This window comes from Ursus americanus, chromosome 1 (assembly GCF_024610735.1).
Source record: "Ursus americanus isolate L20-20 chromosome 1, mUrsAme1.1.p, whole genome shotgun sequence".
Classification (NCBI taxonomy): Eukaryota; Metazoa; Chordata; class Mammalia; order Carnivora; family Ursidae; genus Ursus; species Ursus americanus.
In genome coordinates this window covers 85,837,293-85,860,436 of record NC_142127.1, presented here as the reverse complement: position 1 = coordinate 85,860,436, position 23,144 = coordinate 85,837,293, and the positions used below count along the sequence as shown (strand labels likewise).

General features: G+C 33.9%; 2 protein-coding genes across 2 annotated transcripts in view; both read right to left on the bottom strand.

Moving 5' to 3' along the window:
• Positions 1 to 6,716, bottom strand: part of VWC2L (von Willebrand factor C domain containing 2 like) — a 147,349-nt gene extending 140,633 nt beyond the window's left edge. The window contains exon 1 of the mRNA XM_045806140.2: positions 6,327 to 6,716. Within this exon, the coding sequence (XP_045662096.1) occupies positions 6,327 to 6,716 (390 nt within the window). The remainder of the gene's footprint in view (positions 1 to 6,326) is intronic.
• A 3,742-nt stretch (positions 6,717 to 10,458) lies between these two features.
• The window catches only part of SPAG16 (sperm associated antigen 16), a 920,765-nt gene continuing 908,079 nt past the window's right edge, over positions 10,459 to 23,144 (bottom strand). The window contains exon 16 of the mRNA XM_045806664.2: positions 10,459 to 10,764. Coding sequence (XP_045662620.2) covers positions 10,589 to 10,764 — 176 coding nt within the window. The 3' untranslated portion in view covers positions 10,459 to 10,588. The remainder of the gene's footprint in view (positions 10,765 to 23,144) is intronic.

Sequence of the window (23,144 nt, the reverse complement as noted above, 5' to 3'; positions counted from 1 at the left end):
AATTCTACTCCCTCATGTTAAAGGTGTTCAAAGAGGACGATTCCCAATTATCCCGAGCTTTTGAAAAAATATTTAAAAAATCTGATCTGCTCCCATTTAGTGCAGTTCTATAGAGTTAAAAAATGCCAAGTGAGCACAATATAAAAATAATGAGAAAGGGTGAGAGGAACTTTATAAATTTAATTTTAACAAAATTGACTTCTAATCTCTGAAATTGGTCAGAGATTATACAAATTAAGTAGAGGTTCCACAGTTGCCTACAAAGATGGGAATTCCCCGTGGGGAATATCCACTTTGTTCTTCATGCTGGGGCTGACCCTCAGAGAAGCAACAAGCATTACTGATTAGCATTACTTAATTTTTGTTATTTTGTAGCAACTTGAAAGGAGAAGCCATTCCTGAAATCACTCAAAGGCAATGTTAACATTAAAAACCACAAGATACTCTGTAAAACAAACTGTATTTTACAAAGTCAACACTTACGGAATTAGTCTTCTCAACTTCTCAACAATGATCCTCACTTATCTTTGTTGTATGGAATTATGATGTTTTCTAGGACTTTCTTTGGATGGAATTGTACAAATGCCCCTGGTGACCGCTTTAACCATGTGTAGAGAATTTGTCAACCCTCTCTTGGAAGACATCTTTAAAAATCCCACTCATATTCTCAAAACCTACCTATTTCTCTGTTATTACAATAAATAAAACCTTCACACCTCTGGAAAGATGCATTCTGTACCCCTTTGCTTAGTACAGAAATCTTAGTTTCTGTGCCTTTCATAGAAACTGATCCAGTGGCAGAGGGTAGGTGGGATGCAGTGAATTGTGTTTCTGTAAAGTGTTAACTCAGTCCCTCAAATGAGATTTCTTCAAGCTTCCATTTTTTTCCTATTCTTTCAGATATTTGATGATTAGCTCCTGGTACATGTTGCCTTTCATTCTTTCTGCATTTAAAAACAAACCAACATCAAACAAATCACACAGACCTAAGTTCAATAATCCTTTCTATCCAAACATTTTCACAGATTTAATATTACCATATTCGGCATTCCTGATGGGGGCACAGATTAGTGAGAAAGCTGGAAATCCTGTCTTTCTGCAAATATACCCATTGAAGGCAAGTCAATCCTAAACCTTAACTGGCATTGACATTTGTTATGGGGTGTGATGATTTGTCAAAATACTCCAAGTGATTACTTTTCTGTCCACTTAGCTGCTTTCTTCAAGATTTAAATATTAAATATAAATTCTAGGGCAAACACTAGGCAGCTTACCCCAGCATGAAAACATATTTTCTTAAAATGACCACATATGTAGAAAATATGCAGCATGAGAACATGATTCAGAACACTGAATCTTTTAAAAATAAAAATCAGCCACCTGGTCAACTATCTTCTGCTTAGAGTGGGAAAAGCACAAAGGCCAGTGCCCACTGAGAAAGGCAGGCCATGGGCAAATCCAAATCCTGACTTAGGGACACTGGGTGTTGCCTTCAGAAAATCACTTTAAAATGTGAAAGGCTAATGCAAAGGCTCTTTCAGCTGCATGTAGTATAACCTTCAGTGTCTGACCTAAACTAAATCAGTGTAAGTTTCAAAGTATTAAAAAAATCCAAAAAGGCTAATTCTTTTTGAATGAGAGTTATAAAACTACTGAGCAAAATAAATTATTTCTCCCTTTGGGAAACTCAGCATGAGACAGTTAACCACCAAGCCAAAGCTTATAGAGTCTATGTTTCCAATCAACTTTCCTCTTGTAGGAAATGCTATTGTAATTTATTATTTATGCTCCTTATGTCTTAAAAAGTAGGTTCCAGTGTCATTTTGCCTGGCTATACATAAAAGAAAGGTGAGAGAACCTACTATGCAGTGACCTTTATCTTAATACAATATTACCAGAACACTGAAAAATTTAGAGTTTTCAAAAAGAGTAGAGAGAAATCCGGTTTCAAAGCTTAAATCCATAAATGTTAAAAAAAAATCTTTACAAATAACATTATTCTTCCCATCCGGTGATACATGTGGATCAATTTACATTTAAATATAGTGATCAGAAAAGATTAAGAAGGGACATATGTTTTGCAACTCTATAGAGTGAGACAGAACAACTGTTTTAACCCACAGTGTGATCACTGTAACACTGGTGTAGAGATGGAATCCAAGATGAGCCTTGGTTAGGAAGGGGTAATGAGGAGGAGGAGAAAGCAAGATGGAAATGAGCAACGTGTGTCATCTTTAAGGATCCAAAGAGTACTCCTTACCTGAACTTTGAGTGCTTCTTTAATTAAAAGGAAGAGATCAACACATAAACAAGAAGAAACCAAGGCATTTTAAAGGAACTCTAACTTTTTTATTCTGTGGGTTTAATTAAGATCTGACGTGTTATGTCACTCATCAAAAATGTATTGAATGCCTGTTATGTGGTTTGCATGGTGCTGGGGTTGGTAACAGCAGAAAACACTGTCCCTAGCCTCAAAGAGTCCACTGTCCAGTGGGAGAGACAGGTAGTTTCACATTCTGTTATTGCAGTGTGATCAAGGCAGCAGAGGTGGTGAAGAGCTTAGATTCTGTAGTCAAGCTGCCTGGATATGAATCCTAGTTCTACTTCAGAGCTGTGTAATATTGGACAAGCTACCTTACACTTGGGTGCTTCAGTTTTCTTATCTTTAAAACAGTGCTAATTAAAGTATCATCATCACAGTGTTATTATGAAATGAAATAAGTTGTAATACACATGAAGGCCTTGATAGTATCTGGTTATGATTTCTGTTCCTGTTTACAATGGCGTGTGTAGAATGCTGTGGGAACATACAGGAAAGGTGTGAGACCCAGCCCAGGATGCAGCATAGAATAGGGCTGTCCAGTTGAGATGAGATTTAAGTGGGGTTTTGAAATAGTCTGGTAGGACTTACACCAGGTATGCAATGGTGAAAAAGTGGAAGACAGCATTGCAAATGCGCAGGGAAGAGAAATCACTTAAAGTTTGGATACTTGGAGAAGTCAATGAGTAGAATTAAGACTACAGTAGGGAATTTAGATCTTTATCTTGAAGACTCTCCTGTTTTTATCCTCATGCGTGCTGGTCATCTCATTCTCTGTTTTCTGCAATAGCCCTACCTCCTCAGCCATTAATTTCTTCACCTCTATTCAATCCTATACTTGGATACAAGAATATCTTGTTCAAAAACCACATTTAACTAGGTCATCTCTATGTACAACCTGCGTTTTATCCCTTGTTATTGTTTAGACTGAATTTAAACATTTTGGCCTGGTATTCAAGTTCTTCTCTCTACTGTCCAAAACACATGTACAAATTTACCTCTTATTATACTAGCATCCTAGTAACATCCACCTTCCTGTTATCCCATCTCCCTCCTCTCTTTGCAGATTTCATAGTAATCTCTCATCTTGTTCAAGAAGTTTCCTCTTTTGAATTTTAATCTGTCCAGATCAATTTGAATTACTTCCTTAAGAACAGCCTCAACTCTGACCATGATGAAGAAAAAGAAAGTTTGTTTAACCACACCTCACACCATGTTGATATGCTTCTGACACCACAATGACTTAGTGTTGAGGTTCACAATCACATACTTTACTTTAAACTGCTTTTCCCCTCCATTCTCTTTCCATATTGTTCATGCCTTCCTTGTGAGTGGAGATTTTGCCTTCTAGGTATCTTACTTTCCAGTGTATGTACATCTACAGTATCTTGTACACCAAATAGCCCCCAAATGTTTGTTGGAAGAATATGTTATAAGTAAAAATATATAAAACCTTCTTAATAACATGCTAAGATAATTATGTGAAAGTTCCATATGTCTTTTGAAATTAGTTACTTGTCTCTTGCAAGCTAAATTTGAAGAGAATCAAGATGATATTATGGCTGATATTTACTTAGGTATATATAGTTCATATAGATAAGTAGAACATTTATAAAAAGGAATTCTTTCAACTGAGTGACTTTAAAAGATGAGCTTCCATTATAAAATGTAGGTGAAGACATAGAGGAATTATGAACTTAGAGTAAATCCCTGGACATTAGAGTTTAGGAGGAAGGGAATGACCATTTAGACAATATCTGTGGTGTACCAATTATCACAAGGCTGCTATTTTTTTTTTCATAAATTATCTCAACTCTTTCTAGTATCTCCTCCCAAGAAACGTGATGGTTATTATGGCCATTGTATAGCCAATGCCACCATGGCTCAAAAACTTGAGGAGTCCTTTCAAAATCTTACATATATGTGATAAATTTGGGATTTGAATCCATATCTATCTGACTCCTGAGCCCAGGTTCTCTGAGGGGTTATTAGAATGGCACTATTTAGAGGTAGTTTAAATAACTTGACAATTTTGGACAAGTAACAAACTTTCTTGGATCTGGTTCTTCATTGTTATGAGCTTGCCCTAGATAATCTCTGTAGCTTTTATAATTCTAAATCCTTGTGAAAAAATGATAACTGTTTTCCTTCATGGCATAGAGAGGTAGAAAAGTTATGCACATCAATAGGTTGTATATTGACTATAACAGGGACATATAATTAGAGTGAAGTACTTCTTTTTCTTTATATATCTCTTATTGTTTAACATGGTGAAATAGATATTACCTTTGTAATAAAATAAAAATCCAATAAATAGAGGAAAAACTGTAGCATTTTTAGTAGTGAGCTGATTAAATTCAAATAATCAGTCTCTTATTTATTAAATATTGATGACCAAATTATATAAATCTCAGAAATTTTATTCAGTATACTTTTTTGCTTGGTTAAGGCTATTCTACAGTGTCTTTGCACTTTACTCTCAATAAGTATATATGTTAGAGAAGAGTGACATGATTCTAGCACCATGTCTAGAATCAAATTGTGTTGAGTACTTGCATTTACTTTCATTACTCTAAAAGTGAAAACAGATAATGTCAAAATATATCCAATATTTTAGAGACCATAAAGCTGTTAATAAATGTACTATACTGTTAACTATTATTTGATATAAATAATCATAATCTTACTAGACTTTCAAACTTTTACTTCTCAAAATTGTGCAACAAACGTACGATACATGAAAGAGAAAAGTCTAGAATAACATTTATGCATAAGAAAGTTGAGTACGATAGTTATTAAAATTCCCTTCATGTCCTTAGGAATCTAGTTAAAGTGCTTTGGTATTCTAGGGTAAATTACAACTGGTTTGAACCCATAACCTGGAATGGACCAAATACGATGAAATGCCAATACATAGAATATTCTGATCGTGATCTGTTTAGACCTTTTTCCACATATTGATTTCTTCCAGCATTTGACTGTTGTAGAGAAGGAAGTTGGGTTAGTGCTAATAACTGAACATTCTTCTCTTAGTCACACTGAAAACTAGCTGTATCTTCTTTTGCTTATAAGGTTCTAAGCACCTTTCATGAGAACTTGATTAGATGAAATGAAAATCTTTCATATCAAGCCATCAGTGTGATGGACACTCCAAGGCACAAACTGCCATTATATTTAAGGAGAACATTTTGATATAATAATTTATACCCTCAGGGTTCAGATCTGGCTTGTAGGACATCATAATTAAAACTAACCATTTGAGAAAAGAGACTCAAAGCAGAGATAAAAATGAACTCCAAATTACTTTAAAATATGACACAAGCATAAAAGAAAGACTATGAAATACTATGGACGCTGGAAAAATAGTCTTTTTTTTTTAACTACCTTTGACAATGGGACTATGACAAAAATTTCGTTCTCTTTGGGGTCCTGCAAGCAGAAAAATCTAATGAGCAGAGAACAGAATGGGGACGGTGCTCTACAATAGGTAGGCCCAGTGCATATTCTTAATATATAGACCACAGCTCAGAGGTGTGTCCCAGTGGTACTTGCATTTCCACACACTAAATATAATTCTAGACTGTAGTTAAATGACTCCAAATACAGGCTAATAAGCCACACACACACACACACACACATAATAAAAAAAAAAACCCTCACAATATTTAAACATTAACTTTAAATAAACACATAGCCTACAAAAAATTATTTCCCTCAGAAAACATGTTTTGTAATAATACAGAAGAAATGATTAAGGTCAAAAAAAGGTGTTAAGCGTGCCCAAAATAATTCTGAAGGAAGAGATTATTGTGAAACCTTAAAGATATTGATCAATAAGCCAATTGGTTATTTATTGACCACGGTGGTACTTAGGCTAACTGGAATCATAATGTAAATTAAAGTGAAATTAAAAATAAGTTTTTCCAACTTTAATTTTAATATAGTAATCTACTAAGTATGTGGTGTGAAAAGTTAGTATTCAATAAATATGGAGGGTAACTCATACCTTAAATTCCTCCAAGATTTTGTAATTTTTCCCATGATATTCACAAAAGTTTTTCACTTCTTTGCACTCAGGACAGCATCCATTGTGTTCCACTTTAGTACACTTTGGGTGAATTTTAGGGCATTCTGGCTGATCACAAACAGGTCCATCCAGAGCACAGACACATGGACAGTTGGAATGCCCTGGGAAAAATCGTTCTCCCAACTTGTATACAAAGCCGCTGTCATCCACACACCCTTTCCCTCGATAGTCATCAAAGATCAGATTGTCATTACTGGAGGTCTGGTCACCTTCATCAGCAGGATAGTCTTCATGACTGATGGCAGCAGAGGTGACCAATCCAAGGATGACCAACAGCAGTATGCAAGCTTCATGAATATGAAGAGCCATCCCCCTCCTCAAAGGCTTCTGGATGTGCTCCTAATATTAAATATACTCAGCTCCTTCCATGGGAATACAAGAGGGGTAGGCTGAAAATAAATATTTAAAAAGAACAATTTGACATATATAAAGAGAATATGGATTTATGTAAGCCCATGTTCTTAACCTGTTTATTTGGGATCTATCTGGACAACACTAAGACCTTAAATAGACTAAGTTCATGCAACTATCTACACTTCATTATGAAGTTTGGAGAGTTTATTCTTCAAAATATATGCATTAAAATTTGTCCTTTATTTCACTTGGGAATCTTAAGCTCCAATTTACCTTCTGAATTTCAAAGGTCTGGCTTTGTTTAAATTGTAAGAAGTGGTTTTACTAAGCCTCAAAAGGTGATTACAAGTAGTTACAAATGGCTCAAGAATGTTTGAACTCACATTCTCTGTCTTTCTTTATCATTAAATTAGTCAAGATAGAATGTATATGCTATAATTATCTGTATAAAAACTAAGAGATTAGTGAGAAAACATCTACTTCTAAAAGAAAAGGAAGAGACCAATAGTTGAATATAAATTATAATTGAGTTGAGCTAGTATAAAGGCCTTCCTACTTCTTTGCTCCCATAACTGGAGAACAACAATGATTTCAAATGGGTTACTTGTTTCAGAAAACATAAATCTGGATTTTGAAACATAGATAGGAAGAAAAATAGTGTAATCATTTCACAGTGACTAAGAGAAAAATTTAAATAGTACAAGAGAACTCCATATATTGAAAAGGATTTATTAAAAATAAATTTATTTGTATCATTGTCCACAACTTTATTCTACTCAGGAAGTAAGCTCCTAGTGGGCAGGAACGATGTACCTGTAATTTTTTTTTTTTAAGTGGCAACTTGAATCTAGTATTTATGGAATACTATTTGAATTAATTACTTCAATATAAAATATATACCATTCACATGGTCTTGAGAGCATACCTTTCTTTTGACATCCCAAACATATTTGCGTTTAGTCAATTTGCACAAAAATGCCAATATAAAACTTTATTGAAATTCCTTAAAATACTAATGTGGTGTTGCCATTCACAGAAAATATGCCTGATTAATTTGGTGACATTGACTCTTATAAGCTTTATTTAGTGTTAGTGCTTGGTGTGGAGTATTGGTAGTAGGCTCTTATTTAAATGTTTAGAGTGACTAACTCATCCAAAAGCCCTGTAGAATCTGTGACTTTAGAGAGTAAGAGATAAGAAAAAGTGTTGTCAGATAGTTCATTTATCTATTTAAATGCTATTGGCTTTATGCCAATATTGCTAAGATTGTATATAGAACATTTTCAGATAAATTATAAATGTTATTTGTTGTTATATTTTTAGAATATAATAGTAATGATAAATCATCTCTTTTCAGTATAATATATACAGATGTTAATTCAAAAACAAGATAAAAATGGCATAAGGACACTTCAACTATTACATTTGCATTTTAAGTAAGATATGCAAATTATCTTATGCCAAGTAATAGTAAAATGGAAGGTAGTATATTTATGTCCTCCTTTAAGAGAAAACTGCTCTCTGGTATTAGAATTCCTTTTGGGTAGGTAATGATAAAAGAGAGAGATTTATTTTAAAATATGTCAAAAATAATGAGTCATGACAGAACAAAAAAAAATGCAAAGCTATAATTCTACTTGAGAAGCTGGAAGCTCCCTTTGACAAAGCATTTTTTTCTCTTAAATTACTACAGAGGCCACAAACATAATAGAAGATTCTGAAAAGATCATAAATATATTTTTACTGATTAAGCCATGCATTAATACATCTCTCACATATTTAGAAAGTTTATCTCGGCAGAAAGGAAGCTATTGTGCTTCCTTATAGTATTCCAGTAGTGTCTGCCAATACATGTAAGATAAGCCATATAAAATACACATATCATTCTGCTTCAGAAGGACATAGACAGAAATTGATCTCTTTGCAAGCTACAGGTAGGCATTAATATATCAGGTTGTGGTAAATGTAAACTTAAAGGTAAAAATAGGGGTGTAATGTGTACTTTATATAAACCTTAAATAGGCTTTTATATGAAATACAATTTTAAATCTGCTTGGAGAAAAGAAGGTTTTCCTTTTAATATAACAAAGTTCTTAGGTTGTTAAAAAATCCCTTTTCATAATTGAGCTGCTCTAGTGTAGTTAAAAAACACTATTTAAGAGAAGAAATGTTAGAGAAATGAAATAGAATCTTCCTTTATCTGAAGATTTTTAATAAGTAAGCAAACATTGCTAAACTGAGGACCACTTTCCAGCTAAACTTTCCCCCCCTCCCCATATTGCTCCATATGATTTAAAATGACTGCATCTATTTCTTTGAGAAAACAAACATAACTCATGTCATAAGATACACTTACCTAATCACTCTGGAGGTTAATGGTGGTGGTGGGAGTCATAGACCAATATGAACTAAAAGATCAGGTATGTTTTAGGAAAGCAGTTCTTCTTTAATTATCCAAAGAATACATTTTCAGGCGTGAATTAAAGGTAATCCATTCTCTCTACCTCCCATTTCAAAACACAGTCAAGAAGCAGTCTCCCGCCCTTCCAGAGAGAAACACAGCAGACACACATAAGAAATATGCTTTGGACCTGTCTTCAGAATTCAAAGCAAGAAGCAATGCTGGTCCTGTAGAAATCCAGACCCCAGTAGCAGAATCATGTTGAACTTATTTTTAGCATTTTCTCAGATCCTTCTATGAAATTTACCAGCTGATGACGCCTCCTCCACACATGAGTTCACTTACACAGTGTTTGGTACGGCTGTAGAGGTGGCTTGGCTAGGCTCTGAGGATCACAAACAGCAATAGCATGCTGTAGCTTAAAGCCCACTCCGCTGGCGGTACCATCAGCATCATCCAGAATATGTTGCTTGAATCCCCTCTTACACACCAGAAAATACTAACTGTGGACGTGAAGGAAAGGAGCAACTTTAGCTGGGTTTCTGCATCACTGAGAGCAGTTTGCAGACTGCTGATTTGGAGCTCATTCGCCGGCAGCCGGGAATTCCTCAGCACCACGGACAGCGCCAACAACTGGCTTCTGAGCCCAGCTCGGTCGAAATCCGGAGCTGCTTCTTTAGAAGAGGCTAGGAGTGTTCTCTAAAGCAGTCGCACTTTATACAGCCGATGCATGCATTAGGAGTGGGAAAGACATTTTACACACGAGATACTTATTGGCATTGAAATTACAATAAAAAATACAAAACATTGTAATTATAACTAATGCATCCTTAGATGGTCAGCAGAGATGAAAGTTCTGGAAGAGCATTGCATTTAGATTTAAGCCATCTGCAGTCCTGATTATTATTAATAGATAAAGCATAATCACTGTCAAAGAATCTGTGAAAATGTATGATCCCCGATTCTCTTTGACCCTTTGGTTGCAGAAAGACTTTCTCCATGCTACATGATTAAACTTCAGGTCTTCCTGCAGCTTGGATTTGATTAAAAAAAAAAAAAAAGTAGCCCTGTTCTGCAGTTTGTTCCCTAACATTCAAAATCAATCTCCTGTAATTCATCTAGTCTGTCATTAGGCGTCATTGTAAAGCTGTTTCTTTCAAACCCCAAGCAAAGATGCTCTGTCTCTAAATTCTTACCAAAATGAAAAAGAAAAAAAGACCCAGACACAAATAAATGAGCAAAAAGTTATTTTTTTTTATTGGTAACAGTACAAGCACTAAAATACGTGCCCAAAGCATGTTTTAAAGCAAATTGTAAATGTTACCTGCTGGCATATTTAACCAGATATTTCCTGGTTTGGGATTGACTACGTAAGGTATTTTCAAGCCTTAAAGGGAATGCCGTCCGCAGTGGGATATGCTGACCGTCAAGACCACGTTCGAACAGTGCCGTCAGAGCCTCCGGAAAACAAATACTCTCCGTCGTGAGAAAACACGACTGTGTGAGCCTCACTCTCATGGCCCATCAGTTTGTGAATCTGCCCAGATTTAAGATCTAGCAAATGGATAACCCCACTGCCACTCGCCTGAGCTAAAACTCGACCTGAGAGAGAGAGAGAGAGAGAATATCAAAGTTTAATTTCAAGCAGTCACAGTTTCTAAGCAATGGATTATACAGTTTTGTTTCAATTTTAATTCAACAGACTCATATTAGATGCCAGTCATTAAATATAAGCTAATTCTCATTTGTATAGGAAATAATTCCAGTCAAAATTAAGACAGGTCAATGATTATAAAATTTTAAAATAAGGAAGTAAAGCCTAATGCCCTACCTACTTTATCAAATGACCTCCTAGTCTCTTTATATGGGATTAATAAATAATTTTGAGAAGATGAGGGTGAAAGCAACTAAGCAATGCAAGTTTCTTTTTCAAGTGAATTATTTGTGAAAAATGTCCAAAGCATAGGTTTAACATCTATGTCCCTATATAATGGATAATTTACATGTTAAATTTTGCAATATACTTTAACTTGTTATAATTATGCAAAATCTTTAGTTATAATAATATACATTTATGCTTTAAAATTATGACACTTATGAACTTTTTTTGGAGTTGAAGTGAAAATAAATACCTCCAGTTCAAGGATGACTTAGGGTTTTTTTTACTCTAATTTAAAATTCAAAATTCTGTTAAACTAAGTTTATATTACATAAGAGCTAAATATAGCACAGAATATTCTCATAATTTTTATACTGTATAATTTTTAGTGAATAATTTCCTTCAAGTGAAAAATATATCAGCAATCCAATCCTAATGCTTTTATTAAAGAAGTCTGGTAGCATACTATCAGAGAATTGAGGTAAGTAAAAATAATGGAATATGTTTATATAGAGTCAGTATGTAGGGTAAAGAAGTATGATATTAGGACTATCTATGGGATTATCTAATCATACTTAGAAGGTGTATTATCATTCCAGTAATATTTAAAATTGATTATACTGCCAGCATGCTAGATACTAGATTTTGTACCTGATGTGAATAATTTAATATAATCCTTACAAGATCTAATGATAAAATAATATTAACTTCATTATATGGATGAACAAAGAGAGGTTTGGAAAGGTGAAGTAGCTTGCTCAAGGGGAGGTATTTACGGTAGGGGGGTATGGAGGGAGGTATCATTAAATCACAATCACTGAATCCAGAGCCTGGGTTTTTAGTCATTGTGTTTTCCACATCCAGCATAGTATAGTTATCAATGATGCCTTCTTGACAGATTTTAAGTAGGTGATCTATTGTGAAAATAAAATTTGTTTCACAGTAAAAATTCTTTAATGATGTCATAAAAGTCACAGTGAAATATTTAATCACAAAATATACCCCAAAATATCATGAATATTTCGAAAACAGAGAAAAGTTATAAAAGTAAAGCTAACCATGATAAATATGGCCTATTTGCAAACCTTTATAACTACTGGGCTTCTTCATCTAGAACAAAACCTGACACAGCAAAGATCCTTAGGATGGATTAGAGTGTCCAAAGAAGCAGATGTGAATATTTATTATAAACCCTCTTCTACTAAGTCTTTGCTGACAGAAGCATTACATATGGATTCCACTTCTAGCCTCATTCTATAGACAATTGCTATTTGTGACTTTCCTAAGAGTCAAACAAATAACTTTCTTCTTGTAGTCTTCATGCAACAGATAGGAAGGGGGTAAATACTATTTTCTATTTTTGAAATGAAACAAAATCAAAGCTCATAAAGAAAAAGGAAAAGATTTAGCTTTAAACCATTATCTTTTGTTGAAGTTAAATCTGTAAAAATCATAATTAGAAACATTTATGAAGGTTCTTGATAATTTCTGAAATTTCAATAAAATAGAGAATATAATATTAGAACCTAATGATAGGATTATATAATTCAGAATCATGCCTCAGGTGTTTCAAAAATTTGTCTTTGATAGAACAGATTTTAGTAAGTTTATGGTGAGGATTTCAGGTTTACTTGAACTCATTTACAGAAGATTGTGATATTGTGATTATATATATAATAACTTATTCCTAAAATGTGTATAAATGTATAATCATGTTCAACTTCATTTTAAGTATATGGGGTTATACATGGCATACAGTGTCTGACCTAAAATTAGCTTTACTGGGAATTGAGATGCTAAACCCTTTCTAGGCCTGAAGATTTTTCAGAATTACTTACCAGGATGGGTCAATTACTACATTAGTATCTAGTTGGTGTGAGAGAGGTGGCACTTTCAAAAAAAAAATACAGTATGATTATTGGTAGCATCTCTAGAAAGTGGAGTATTTACAGACATGTCTATAGGTATCTCTCTAAATATCCTGGTGATTGGCAATGAAAAATAAATCAGAATATAAATCATTTGTCATCCCAATGCAGAATCTTAATGACAAATTTAGGATGAACATTTATCCACAATTTGGTCAATAGAATAAAAATATGGTAGAGATAAATTTTTAGCAGTACCATGAAAATTTATAGAAACTGCTAATGTTTTTGTTAAAGTTATGCCTCCTTAAAAATGTGAAATAACAAAAAATAAGTGATATATATTTATACTTTAAATATTCTATTAAAATGTTATAACACAATTTAACAAAAACAATTGTCTTATAACATGTAATTCCTGAATAGATTATTTAAAATGTCATTAAGCATAGTATTCTAACAATAATTATACCAAGTTCTGAATGTACATATTCCATTAATTTCACATAGATTGAAAATATCTGATTAAAAAACAGAGTAATCAACATTGATTTAAAAATAGAAATAGCCAATTTGATTCATAAATATATTTTACAATAAAATATAAATATTTGAATACTATATAAAAAATGACTTGCTTCTCCTTTTGTTAACATTTAAGTTATTAGGATGTCCAAACTTTTCACAGAATGGGAACAAAATAAGCAGCCTGGGGAAAAGATTGACATAATTTTCTGATTGCTATTCTTTCATATAAATAACCATATATATCAACAGCAAGTGCTTATGACTATCTCTTCACACATCTCTGAAAAACTTAATTCTTATTTTTATTAAGATTTCAAAATACTTTCTTATTGATTAAATCAGCATCTTTTTTTGATGACCAATGGGGTTTGAATGAGAATTACATGTGTTGCTCTCCATTTTACTCTATTGGATGAATTTACCAATTTCTTTTGACTTAGAAGACAAGCAGTAAATTTCATCTACACAAAGTATTGCTCTGCTATTAAATGAGAGAGCCAACCTTTGAAAATTAGTAGGTCTCTGAAATTTTGGTCCCAAATAAACTTATAACTTTAAGATGATGTAGCTTCCTTATGCTTTTTTTTAAAAAGCAAATTTTTGAAAAATATGTTTAACAATATCTTAAGCAAAGCTGTCTCAATTGGCTTTGGTATAAAAACTTGAATATTTTAATACACTCATTTAAGCACATAAACAATAGAATCTCTTGAAGAAGTTTGTGGAATGAATTAGCCCATTAAAATCAAGTGGTAAAATATTATCTGGGTATATGTAACCACTTTGGATAAACCAACAAATTGGAAAGTCTTAATCCCATGCTAATAGAATGTGAAAATAAAATATTGGCACTTTTTCAAAGTGAAGAGTTTTTAATTCATTATAGATACACATATGTCTGAAAATTCAATTTGATTTTAAGAATACACACCTAGAGTAGCCAAGAGTTATTTTAAACTTTTCAACGCGTACTCACCTCCTAACCAAGAAAAATTCTTCTTAAGATTACAACATATAGGGGCACCTGGGTGGCTCAGTTGGTTAAGTGTCTGCCTTTGTCTCAGGCTGTGATCTCAGGGTCCTGGAATCGAGCCCTGCATTGGGCTCCCTGCTTAGTGCAGAACCTGCTTCTCCCTCTCCATTGTCCCCTCTCCCCTGCTCATGCTATCTCCCTCTCTCTCAAATAAATCTTTTTTTAAAAAAAGATTATGATATATATATATATATTAAAGATTTTAAAGTAATCTCTACACTCAACATGGGACTCAAACTCACAACCCGAGATCAAGAGTTGCATGCTCTACCAACTGAGCCAGCCAGGTGCCTCAAGGTTACAGTATTTTTAAAACCAATCATAAGGAGTTAAGGTGTGGTATAAGTAGGAGTACAAAGACTCTTATGACGTTATCTAAGTAGATGGGATATGAGCACATTTCTTTGTCTTTCAAGTTTATCAGAATGACCTGAAATAGTAGCCATTTATTAGGCATCTAGAGCTCCGTATGTTACTTCATGTGCTCTGTACTTAACCCTCAGAGGTAGAGATTCTCCCTTTCCAGCTAATGGAGAATGGGACTCAGAGTAGGTAAATCTGGGATTTGGGTCAAAATCTTTATTATTCAAAAAGTCTTGCTTCATTCACTCACATGAGTGTGTGTTTCATAAATTAAGATTCAGATAAGTGTGACACTTTGCTGCTTTTGTATGAATGCCACTGAATTTCATAGGTAAATAGGTTCTTAAGCTTAATGCTTGTGTTAATCTCAGAAGTCTTTTCTTTAGTGTTGATTTTACTACTTTGTGGAACTCTGAAACTAAAACATGCATATTCTTGCAGGAGACATATGTATCTCCATTAATTCTTAAATACATAACCTTCTAATGCATATGTTGTACATATTAAAAATCATAGCCAAGTGATAAAGATTCATGTTAAATCCCTTCTCACATTTCTGGCAAAATTATCTCTTTAGTTTTTCCATTTCTATTTTAGATACTATATTATCTCTGTTTTCCAGACTTCAAAGTATAGTAACATTCATTTCTCACTTTTTCTCCTTCTCTATCCTCAGCCCAAGTTTTTTTTTTTTTTTGAAAGATTTTATTTATTTATTTGACAGAGAGAGACAGCCAGCGAGAGAGGGAACACAAGCAGGGGGAGTGGGAGAGGAAGAAGCAGGCTCATAGCGGAGGAGCCTGACGTGGGGCTCGATCCCAGAACGCCGGGATCACGCCCTGAGCTGAAGGCAGACGCTCAACCGCTGTGCCACCCAGGCGCCCCGTCAGCCCAAGTTCTATCCATTCTTTTTTACTAATTTTCTATAGTTCACTAATTTAAAACTGTTATGTCCACAATATTAAAGTCCTTGTTTTCATTTAGCAGGACTATTGAGATGGTACACCAAATGATCTTTTTATTATAATTCTTTACTTTAAAATCTACATGTTAACTCCTAAGGTGTTTCTTCAATTATGTCACTCCTATTTAAAATACCATAAATTTGAATAACACAATGCCAAAAGCAGCAGCAACAACAGCAACAAAGAGCCTCCTTACAACCCTGACACTCTCAGGTTTTGTTTTAGATCCAGCCATCTCATTTTACAAACAGCTGAGATGAAATGACTTGCCCAAGATAAGAAAATGTATTTGTGGCAGTTGAAGAACATGGTTGAAATCAAATCTCTGACTCCCAAATCTGTACTTTTTTTACTACTGCCTTCTGACACTGAATACTGTTCTAGTATCTTAGCATGACTCTCAAGACCTCTACACTCCCCTACAAATTGGCATTTACTCAGTCAAATACACTTTTACATGAATCCTATATGTTCTTCATCAAATGATATGTCATAATTTCTTGAATATATTTTTCATTTCCCCATCTTTGGATTGTTGCTTCTATTAGTCCCTCTGGTGAAATATTTTTCTTAGCTATTTCCGTGGTCCTCAACTATATCTTCATAGTAAAAGTCAACCCATTTATTAACTCCCAGTTCAAAATGATTTTCTTCATCTTGTTGGTATAAGGCATCCCTAGTGGAGATTTTCCTATTCTGAGCATTCATTGCATTTTATTGATACCATTCATGTGGTAATAAGATACCATAAATTAGAGTTAACTGTGTAGTTGTCTTATCTTCTTAACTTTGTAATTACTGGAGAACAGGGGCATGTCATATTTTTGAATCCCCTCTCAGCTTAATACATAGGCTGCTGTAATCATCTCAGTGGTGGTAGTAACAGTTTTCATGACTACATTTTTTAGTCCTTGTTATTTGCCAAGCACTGCTCTAAGGCCTTTATATATGTTATCTCATTTTACCCTTACTACAACCCTATGGGGTAGATATATACCTGCACTACACTATTATAACATTTATGACTCACATGTAGCTACTGAACACTGGAAATGCAGCTGGTGCAAATTGAAATACACTATAATTGTAAAATGCTCACCAGATTTCAGACTTTAGGAAAAAAATACAAAATATTTTAAAAATAATTTTATATTGATTACATGTGATAAATTTAAAATTAATTTCACTTGCTTTTCAAAAATGCGGCTACTAAAAATTTAAAATTACGTATGTGGTTCATATTATATTTTATTGGACAGTGCTAGCACGTATCCTACTTCATACAAGAAAATGGGGCTTTGGGGTTCCTGGGTGGCTCAGTTGGTTAAGCGTCTGCCTTCAGCTCAAGTCATGATCCCAGGATCCTGGGATCGAGCCCCACATTGGGCTCCCTGTTCAGCAGGGAGTCTGCTTCTCCCTCCCCCTCTGCCAGCTGCTCCCCCTGCTTGTGCTCTCTCTCTGTCAAATAAATAAATAAAATCTTTTAAAAAATGGGGCTTAGAGATGAAAGCAACTTCTCCAAGGCCACACAACTTCAGTATTGGAGTCTTGACTTGGGGGCTGTGTGACTCCAAATCTCATGCTCTTATCCTCTATGTCATGCCCTAATATCTCCGGATGAATTTTTATTGATTGGCTCAATGTTGTCTCTCCTCCTGTGATTAAGCTGCTCTTGAGTCAGAGGAAACATCTCTTGGGTGTGCAGTTCCAGTTTCCAGCTAAATCTGTGCTTGCTCCTAGGAATACTTTAAAATTAATTTCTATTTAAGTACAAGAAATATTTCAAAATTTCATTTCTGTGGTTACCCTAATGGCACTTACTGACTCTAAGAATCTTATTGTACAATTAGCTTCCTGGGAATAAGGAGGGGACTTAGAAAAGCAGCTTTTATTCTTTTAGAGCTCAAAAAGCCCATCCATGTACCCAACATTCAACAGTGCCTTAGTGAGGAAAAATCAAAATAAAAAACAAACAAAAAAATACCTCCACAACTTTAGATAAGTGTCTTATATTAAGATGTTATAAAAATTTATGTCATTTTTCGCCCTAGGGGAAACAAACCAGAATATATCATCCTTCCAATGCTTATACTTTCAACATTGACTAACATCCTCTCAGACTCACCCAAACAGTATTTTTGAATATAGTAAACATATTTTATCCAATTCCTTACACTGGTTGTTCATTAAAAGAGAAAGTTCTTGTTTTGTTGAAAGATTTCAACTTAATTTATTTTGCAAAAGGATTCCTTTAGAATTAACAACAAAGTTAAATTGTTAGTTGATAAAATTATCTAAGGAAGAGTTATTGGGAACTCAGTTATCAATATGACAATTGATATTCCCTGAAATTCCAAATAAAAATTATGAGATGCATAAAGCATTTTTAAAAAAATTCTGGTAAACATACAGTGTTATATTAGTGTCAGGTATACAATATAGTGATTCAACAATTCTATACATTACTTACTGTTCATCATGAGAAGTGGACTCTTAATCCCCCTTCACCAGTTTCACCCATCTTCCCACCCACCTCCCCTCTGGTAACCATCAGTTCTCTACAGTTAAGAATCTGTTTTCTGGTTTGTCTCTTTTTTTCTTTGTTCATTTGTTTTGTTTCTTAAATTTCCCATATGAATGAAATCATATGGTATTTGTCTTTCTCTAAGTGCTTGTTTGCTTAGCATTATACTCTCTAGATCCATCCATGTTGTTTCAAATAGCAAGAGTGTATTCTCTTTTTTATGACTAATAATCCGTTATATATGTGGCACCTCTTCTTTATCCATTCGTCTATCAATGGACACTTGGGCTGCTTCTACAACATGGCTATTGTAAATAATGCTGCAATAAACATTGGGGTGTATATATCTTTTCAAATTACTGTTTCTATATTCTTTGATTAATAGCCAGTAGTGGAATTACAAGATCATATAGTAGTTCTATTTTTAATTTTTTGAGGAACCTCCATACTACAGTGGCTATACCAGTTTGCATTCCCACCAACAGTGCACAAGTGTTCCTTTTTCTCCACATCCTTGCTAACACTTGTTGCTTGTATTTTGATTGACAGGTGAGGGTGATATCTCATTGTGGTTTTGATTTGTATTTTTCTGATGATTAGTGATGTTGAGCATCTTTTCATGTGTCTGTTGGCCATCTGTATGTCTTCTTTGGAGAAATGTCTGCTCATGTCTTCTGCCCATTTTTAATTGGATTTTTTTTGGGGGGGGTGTTGTGTTGTATAAGTTCTTTATGTATTTTGGATACTAACCCTTTACTGGATATGTCATTTGTAAATATTTTTTTCCCATTCAGTAGGTTGCCTTTTAGTTTTCTTGGTTATTTCTTTTCTGTGCAGAAGCTTTTTATTTTGTTGTAGTCCCAATAGTTTATTTTTGCTTTTGATTCCCTTGACTCAGGAGACATATTTAGAAGGATGTCACCGTGACCAACATCAGAGAACTTACTGCCTGTGCTCTCTTGTAGGATTTTTATGGTTTGGGGTCTCACATTTAGGTCCTTAATCCATTTTGAGTTTATTTTTGTGTATGGTGTAAGAAAGTGGTCTGGCTTTATTCTTTTGCACACAGCTGTCCAGTTTTCCCAACACCATCTGTCTTTTTTCCACTCCACATTCTTGCCTCCTTTGTTGAAGATTGACTATATATTCATGAGTTTATTTCTGAGCTCTCTTTTCTGTTCCATTGATCAATGTGTCTATTTTTGTGCCAGTACTATACCATTCTGGTTACTACAGCTTTGTAGTATATCTTGAAATTTGGGATTATGATACCTCCATCTTTGTTTTTCTTTTTCAAGATTGCTTTGGTTATTTGGGGTCTTTTGTAGTTCCATACAAATTTTAGGCTTGTTTATTCTAGTTCTGTGAAAATGCTGTTTGTAATTTGATAGGGATTGATTTAAATCTGTAAATTGCTTTGGGTAGTATGGGCATTTAAATAATATTTGTTCTTCCAACCCATGTGCATGGAACATCTTTCCATTTCTTTATGTCATTTTCAGTTTCTTTCATGAGTATTTTGTGTTTTTCAGAGTACAGGTTTTTCACTTCCTTGGTTAAGTTTATTCCTAGGTATTTTATTGTTTTTGGTGCAATTGTAAATGGCATTGTTATCTTCATTTCTTTCTGCTGCTTCACTATTAGGGTATAGAAATGCAAGAGATTTCTGTATTTGATTTTATATCCTGTCACCTTGTGAATTCATTTATCAGTTCAAGTAGTTTTTTGGTGGGCATCTTTAGGGTTTTCTATATATCGTATCATGTCATCTGCAAACAGTGAAAGTTTTACTTCTTCCTCACCAATTTGGATGCCTTTTTTCTTTTCTGATTGCTTTAGCTAGGACTTCTAGTACTATGTTGAACAAAAGTGTTGAGAGGAGACATTCTTGTCTTGTTCCTAATCTTAAGATCGCTCAGTTTTTTACCATTAAGTATGACATTACCTGTGGGTTTTTCATATGGCCTTTTTTATTTTGAGGTATGTTCCCTCTAAACCTACTTTGTGGAGAGTTTTTATCATGAATGGATGTTGTACTCATCAAATTCTTTTTCTGTATCTATTGATATGATCATATGGTTTTTATCCTGTCTCTTGTTGATGTGATGTATCATGTTGATTGCTTTGTGAATATTGAACCACTCTTGCATCTTGAAAATAAATCCCAGTTGATCATGGTGAGTGATTTTTTTAATGTATTGCTGGATTCAGCTTGCTAATATGTTGTTGAGGATTTTAACATCTATGTTCATCAGAGCTATTGCCCTGTAGTTCTCTTTTTTGTGTGTGTCTTCTGGTTTTAGTAACAGGCAATTCTGGCCTCATAGAATTAATTCAGAAGCATTCCTTTCTCTTATATATTTGGAACAGTTTAAGAAGAATGAGTATTAAATCTTCTTTAAATGTTTGCTAGAATTCACCTGTAAAGCCATCTGGTCATGGAGTTTGTTGGGAGTTTGTTAATTAATGACTCAATTCTACTGCTGGTAATTGGTGTGTTCAAATTTTCTCTTTCTTCCTGGTTCAGTTTGGGAGGTTCTGTTTCTAGGAATTTATCCTAGGTTGTCCAATTTGCTGGCATATAATTTTTCATAATATTCTCTTACAATTCTTTGTATTTCTATGATGTTGGTTATATCTCCTTGTTCAATTCCAATTTTATTTGAGTCATCTCTGTTTTTTCCTTTTTTTAAATATATCTGGCTAAAAGTGTATCAACTTTATCTTTTCAAAAAAATCAGGTCCTGGTTTCATTGATATGTTCTATCATTTTTTAGTTTATATTTCATTTACTTCTAATCTTTATAATTCCTTCCTTCCACTGGTTTGGGGGTTTGTTTGTTCTTTTTCTACCTCCTTTAGTTGTAAGTTTCAGTTATTTGAGATTTTTCTTGATTCTTAAGGTAGGCCTATATTGCTACAAACTTTCCTCTTAAAACAGCTTTTGCTGCATTGCAAAGATTTTGGACTGCTGTTCTTTCACTCTCATTTGTCTCCATGTATCTTTTTATTTCCTCTTTGATTTCTTAGTTGAACCATTCATCATTCAGTAGCATGTTATCTAACCTCCATGTATTTATGTTCTTTCCAGATTTTTTTTTTCTTTTTTGTGGTTGATTTCTAGTTTCATAGTATTGTGGTTGGAAAAGATGCATGGTATGACTGATCTTTCTGAAGTTGTTGAGACTTGTTTTGTGGCCAAATATGTGATCTTTTCTGGAGAATGTTCCATGTGCACTTGAAAAGCATGTGTATTCTGTTTTAGGATGGAATGTTCCAAATATACCTGTTAGATCCATCTGGTTCAAAGTGTCATTCAAAGCCATTGTTTCCTTGTTGATTTTCTGTTTGGATAATCTATCCATTGATGTAAATAGGGTGTTAAAATCCCCTATGATTATTGTATTGCTATCAATTCTTTTATGTTTGTTATTAATTGTTTTAGCATGGGTGCTCCCATGTTGGGTACATAAATATTTATAATTGTTATATCTTTTTAGATTGTTGCCTTTATATAGTGTCCTTCTTTGTCTTTTGCAGTCTTTGTTTTAAAGTCTATTTTGTCTGATATAAATATTACTACCCTGGCTTGCTTTTCACTTCCATTTGCATGGTAAATGCATTTCCATCCCTTCATCTTCAATCTGAATGTGTCTTTAATTCTGAAATGAGTCTCTTGTGGGCAGCATATAGATGGGTCTTGCTTTTTTATCCATTCTGCCACACTGTGTCTTTTAATTGGAGTATTTAGTCCATTCATTTACATTCAAAGTAATTACTTTTTTTATAATAATATTCTTTTATTATATTATGTTAGTGACCTTACAGTACAACCCTGGTTTTTGATGTAAAGTTCGATGATTCTCGGTAGGAGAAGAAAGGGATAAAGGAAGGGGGGGGTAATCAGAAGGGGGAATGAAGCACGAGAGACTATGGACTCTGAGAATCAAAGTAATTACTGATAGTTGTATACATATTGCCATTTTGTTACTTGTTTTATGATGGTTTTGTAGTTTTCTGTTCTCTTGCTCTTTTCTCTTTCAGTTTGCTGGGGGTTTTTTAGTGATATACAAAATATGAGAAAAAAATCAAAGTATATCTATTACTGGTTTATGATTTGTGGTTACCATTCAGTAATGATGTTGGTTATTATATCTTCTTGTTCAATTCCAATTTTATTTGAGTCATCTCTTTTTTCCTTTTTTAAAATATATCTGGCTAAAAGTGTATCAACTTTATCTTTTCAAAAAAACCAGGTCCTGGTTTCATTGATATGTTCTATCATTTTTTAGTTTATATTTCATTTACTTCTGTTCTAATCTTGTGCATATCGCAGCCTAAGTTAAGTTGGTGGTCATTTAAGTTTGAATCCATTCCTTACTTCTCTCCCCCCTGTTTAACATATATGGTGTCATACTTAATTTAACTGTTTTTGTGCTTCCTTCTTTTCTTACTCTTAATTATGGTCTTTCCTTTCCACTCAAAAGGTTCCCTTTAACATTTTTTATAGGGCTGGTTTAGCGGACATGAATTCCTTTTTTCATCTCTGATTGGTCCTTTTTAATGTTTTTTATTTCTTTATTAAGGATCTCACTGAGGTCCTCCACTCTTTTCTCCAGTCTAATGGGTATCTTTCTGACCCTTATTTTAAATTCTCTATCAGGCATGTTACTTGTCTTTATTTTGTTTAGCTCTCTTGCTGTGATTTTTTCCTGTTCTTTCATTTGGGACATATTCCTCTTATTTTGTCTAACTCTCTGTGTCTGCTTCTATGTGTAAGGAAAGTTGGCTACATCTCCTGCTCTTGAAAATAGTGGCCTTA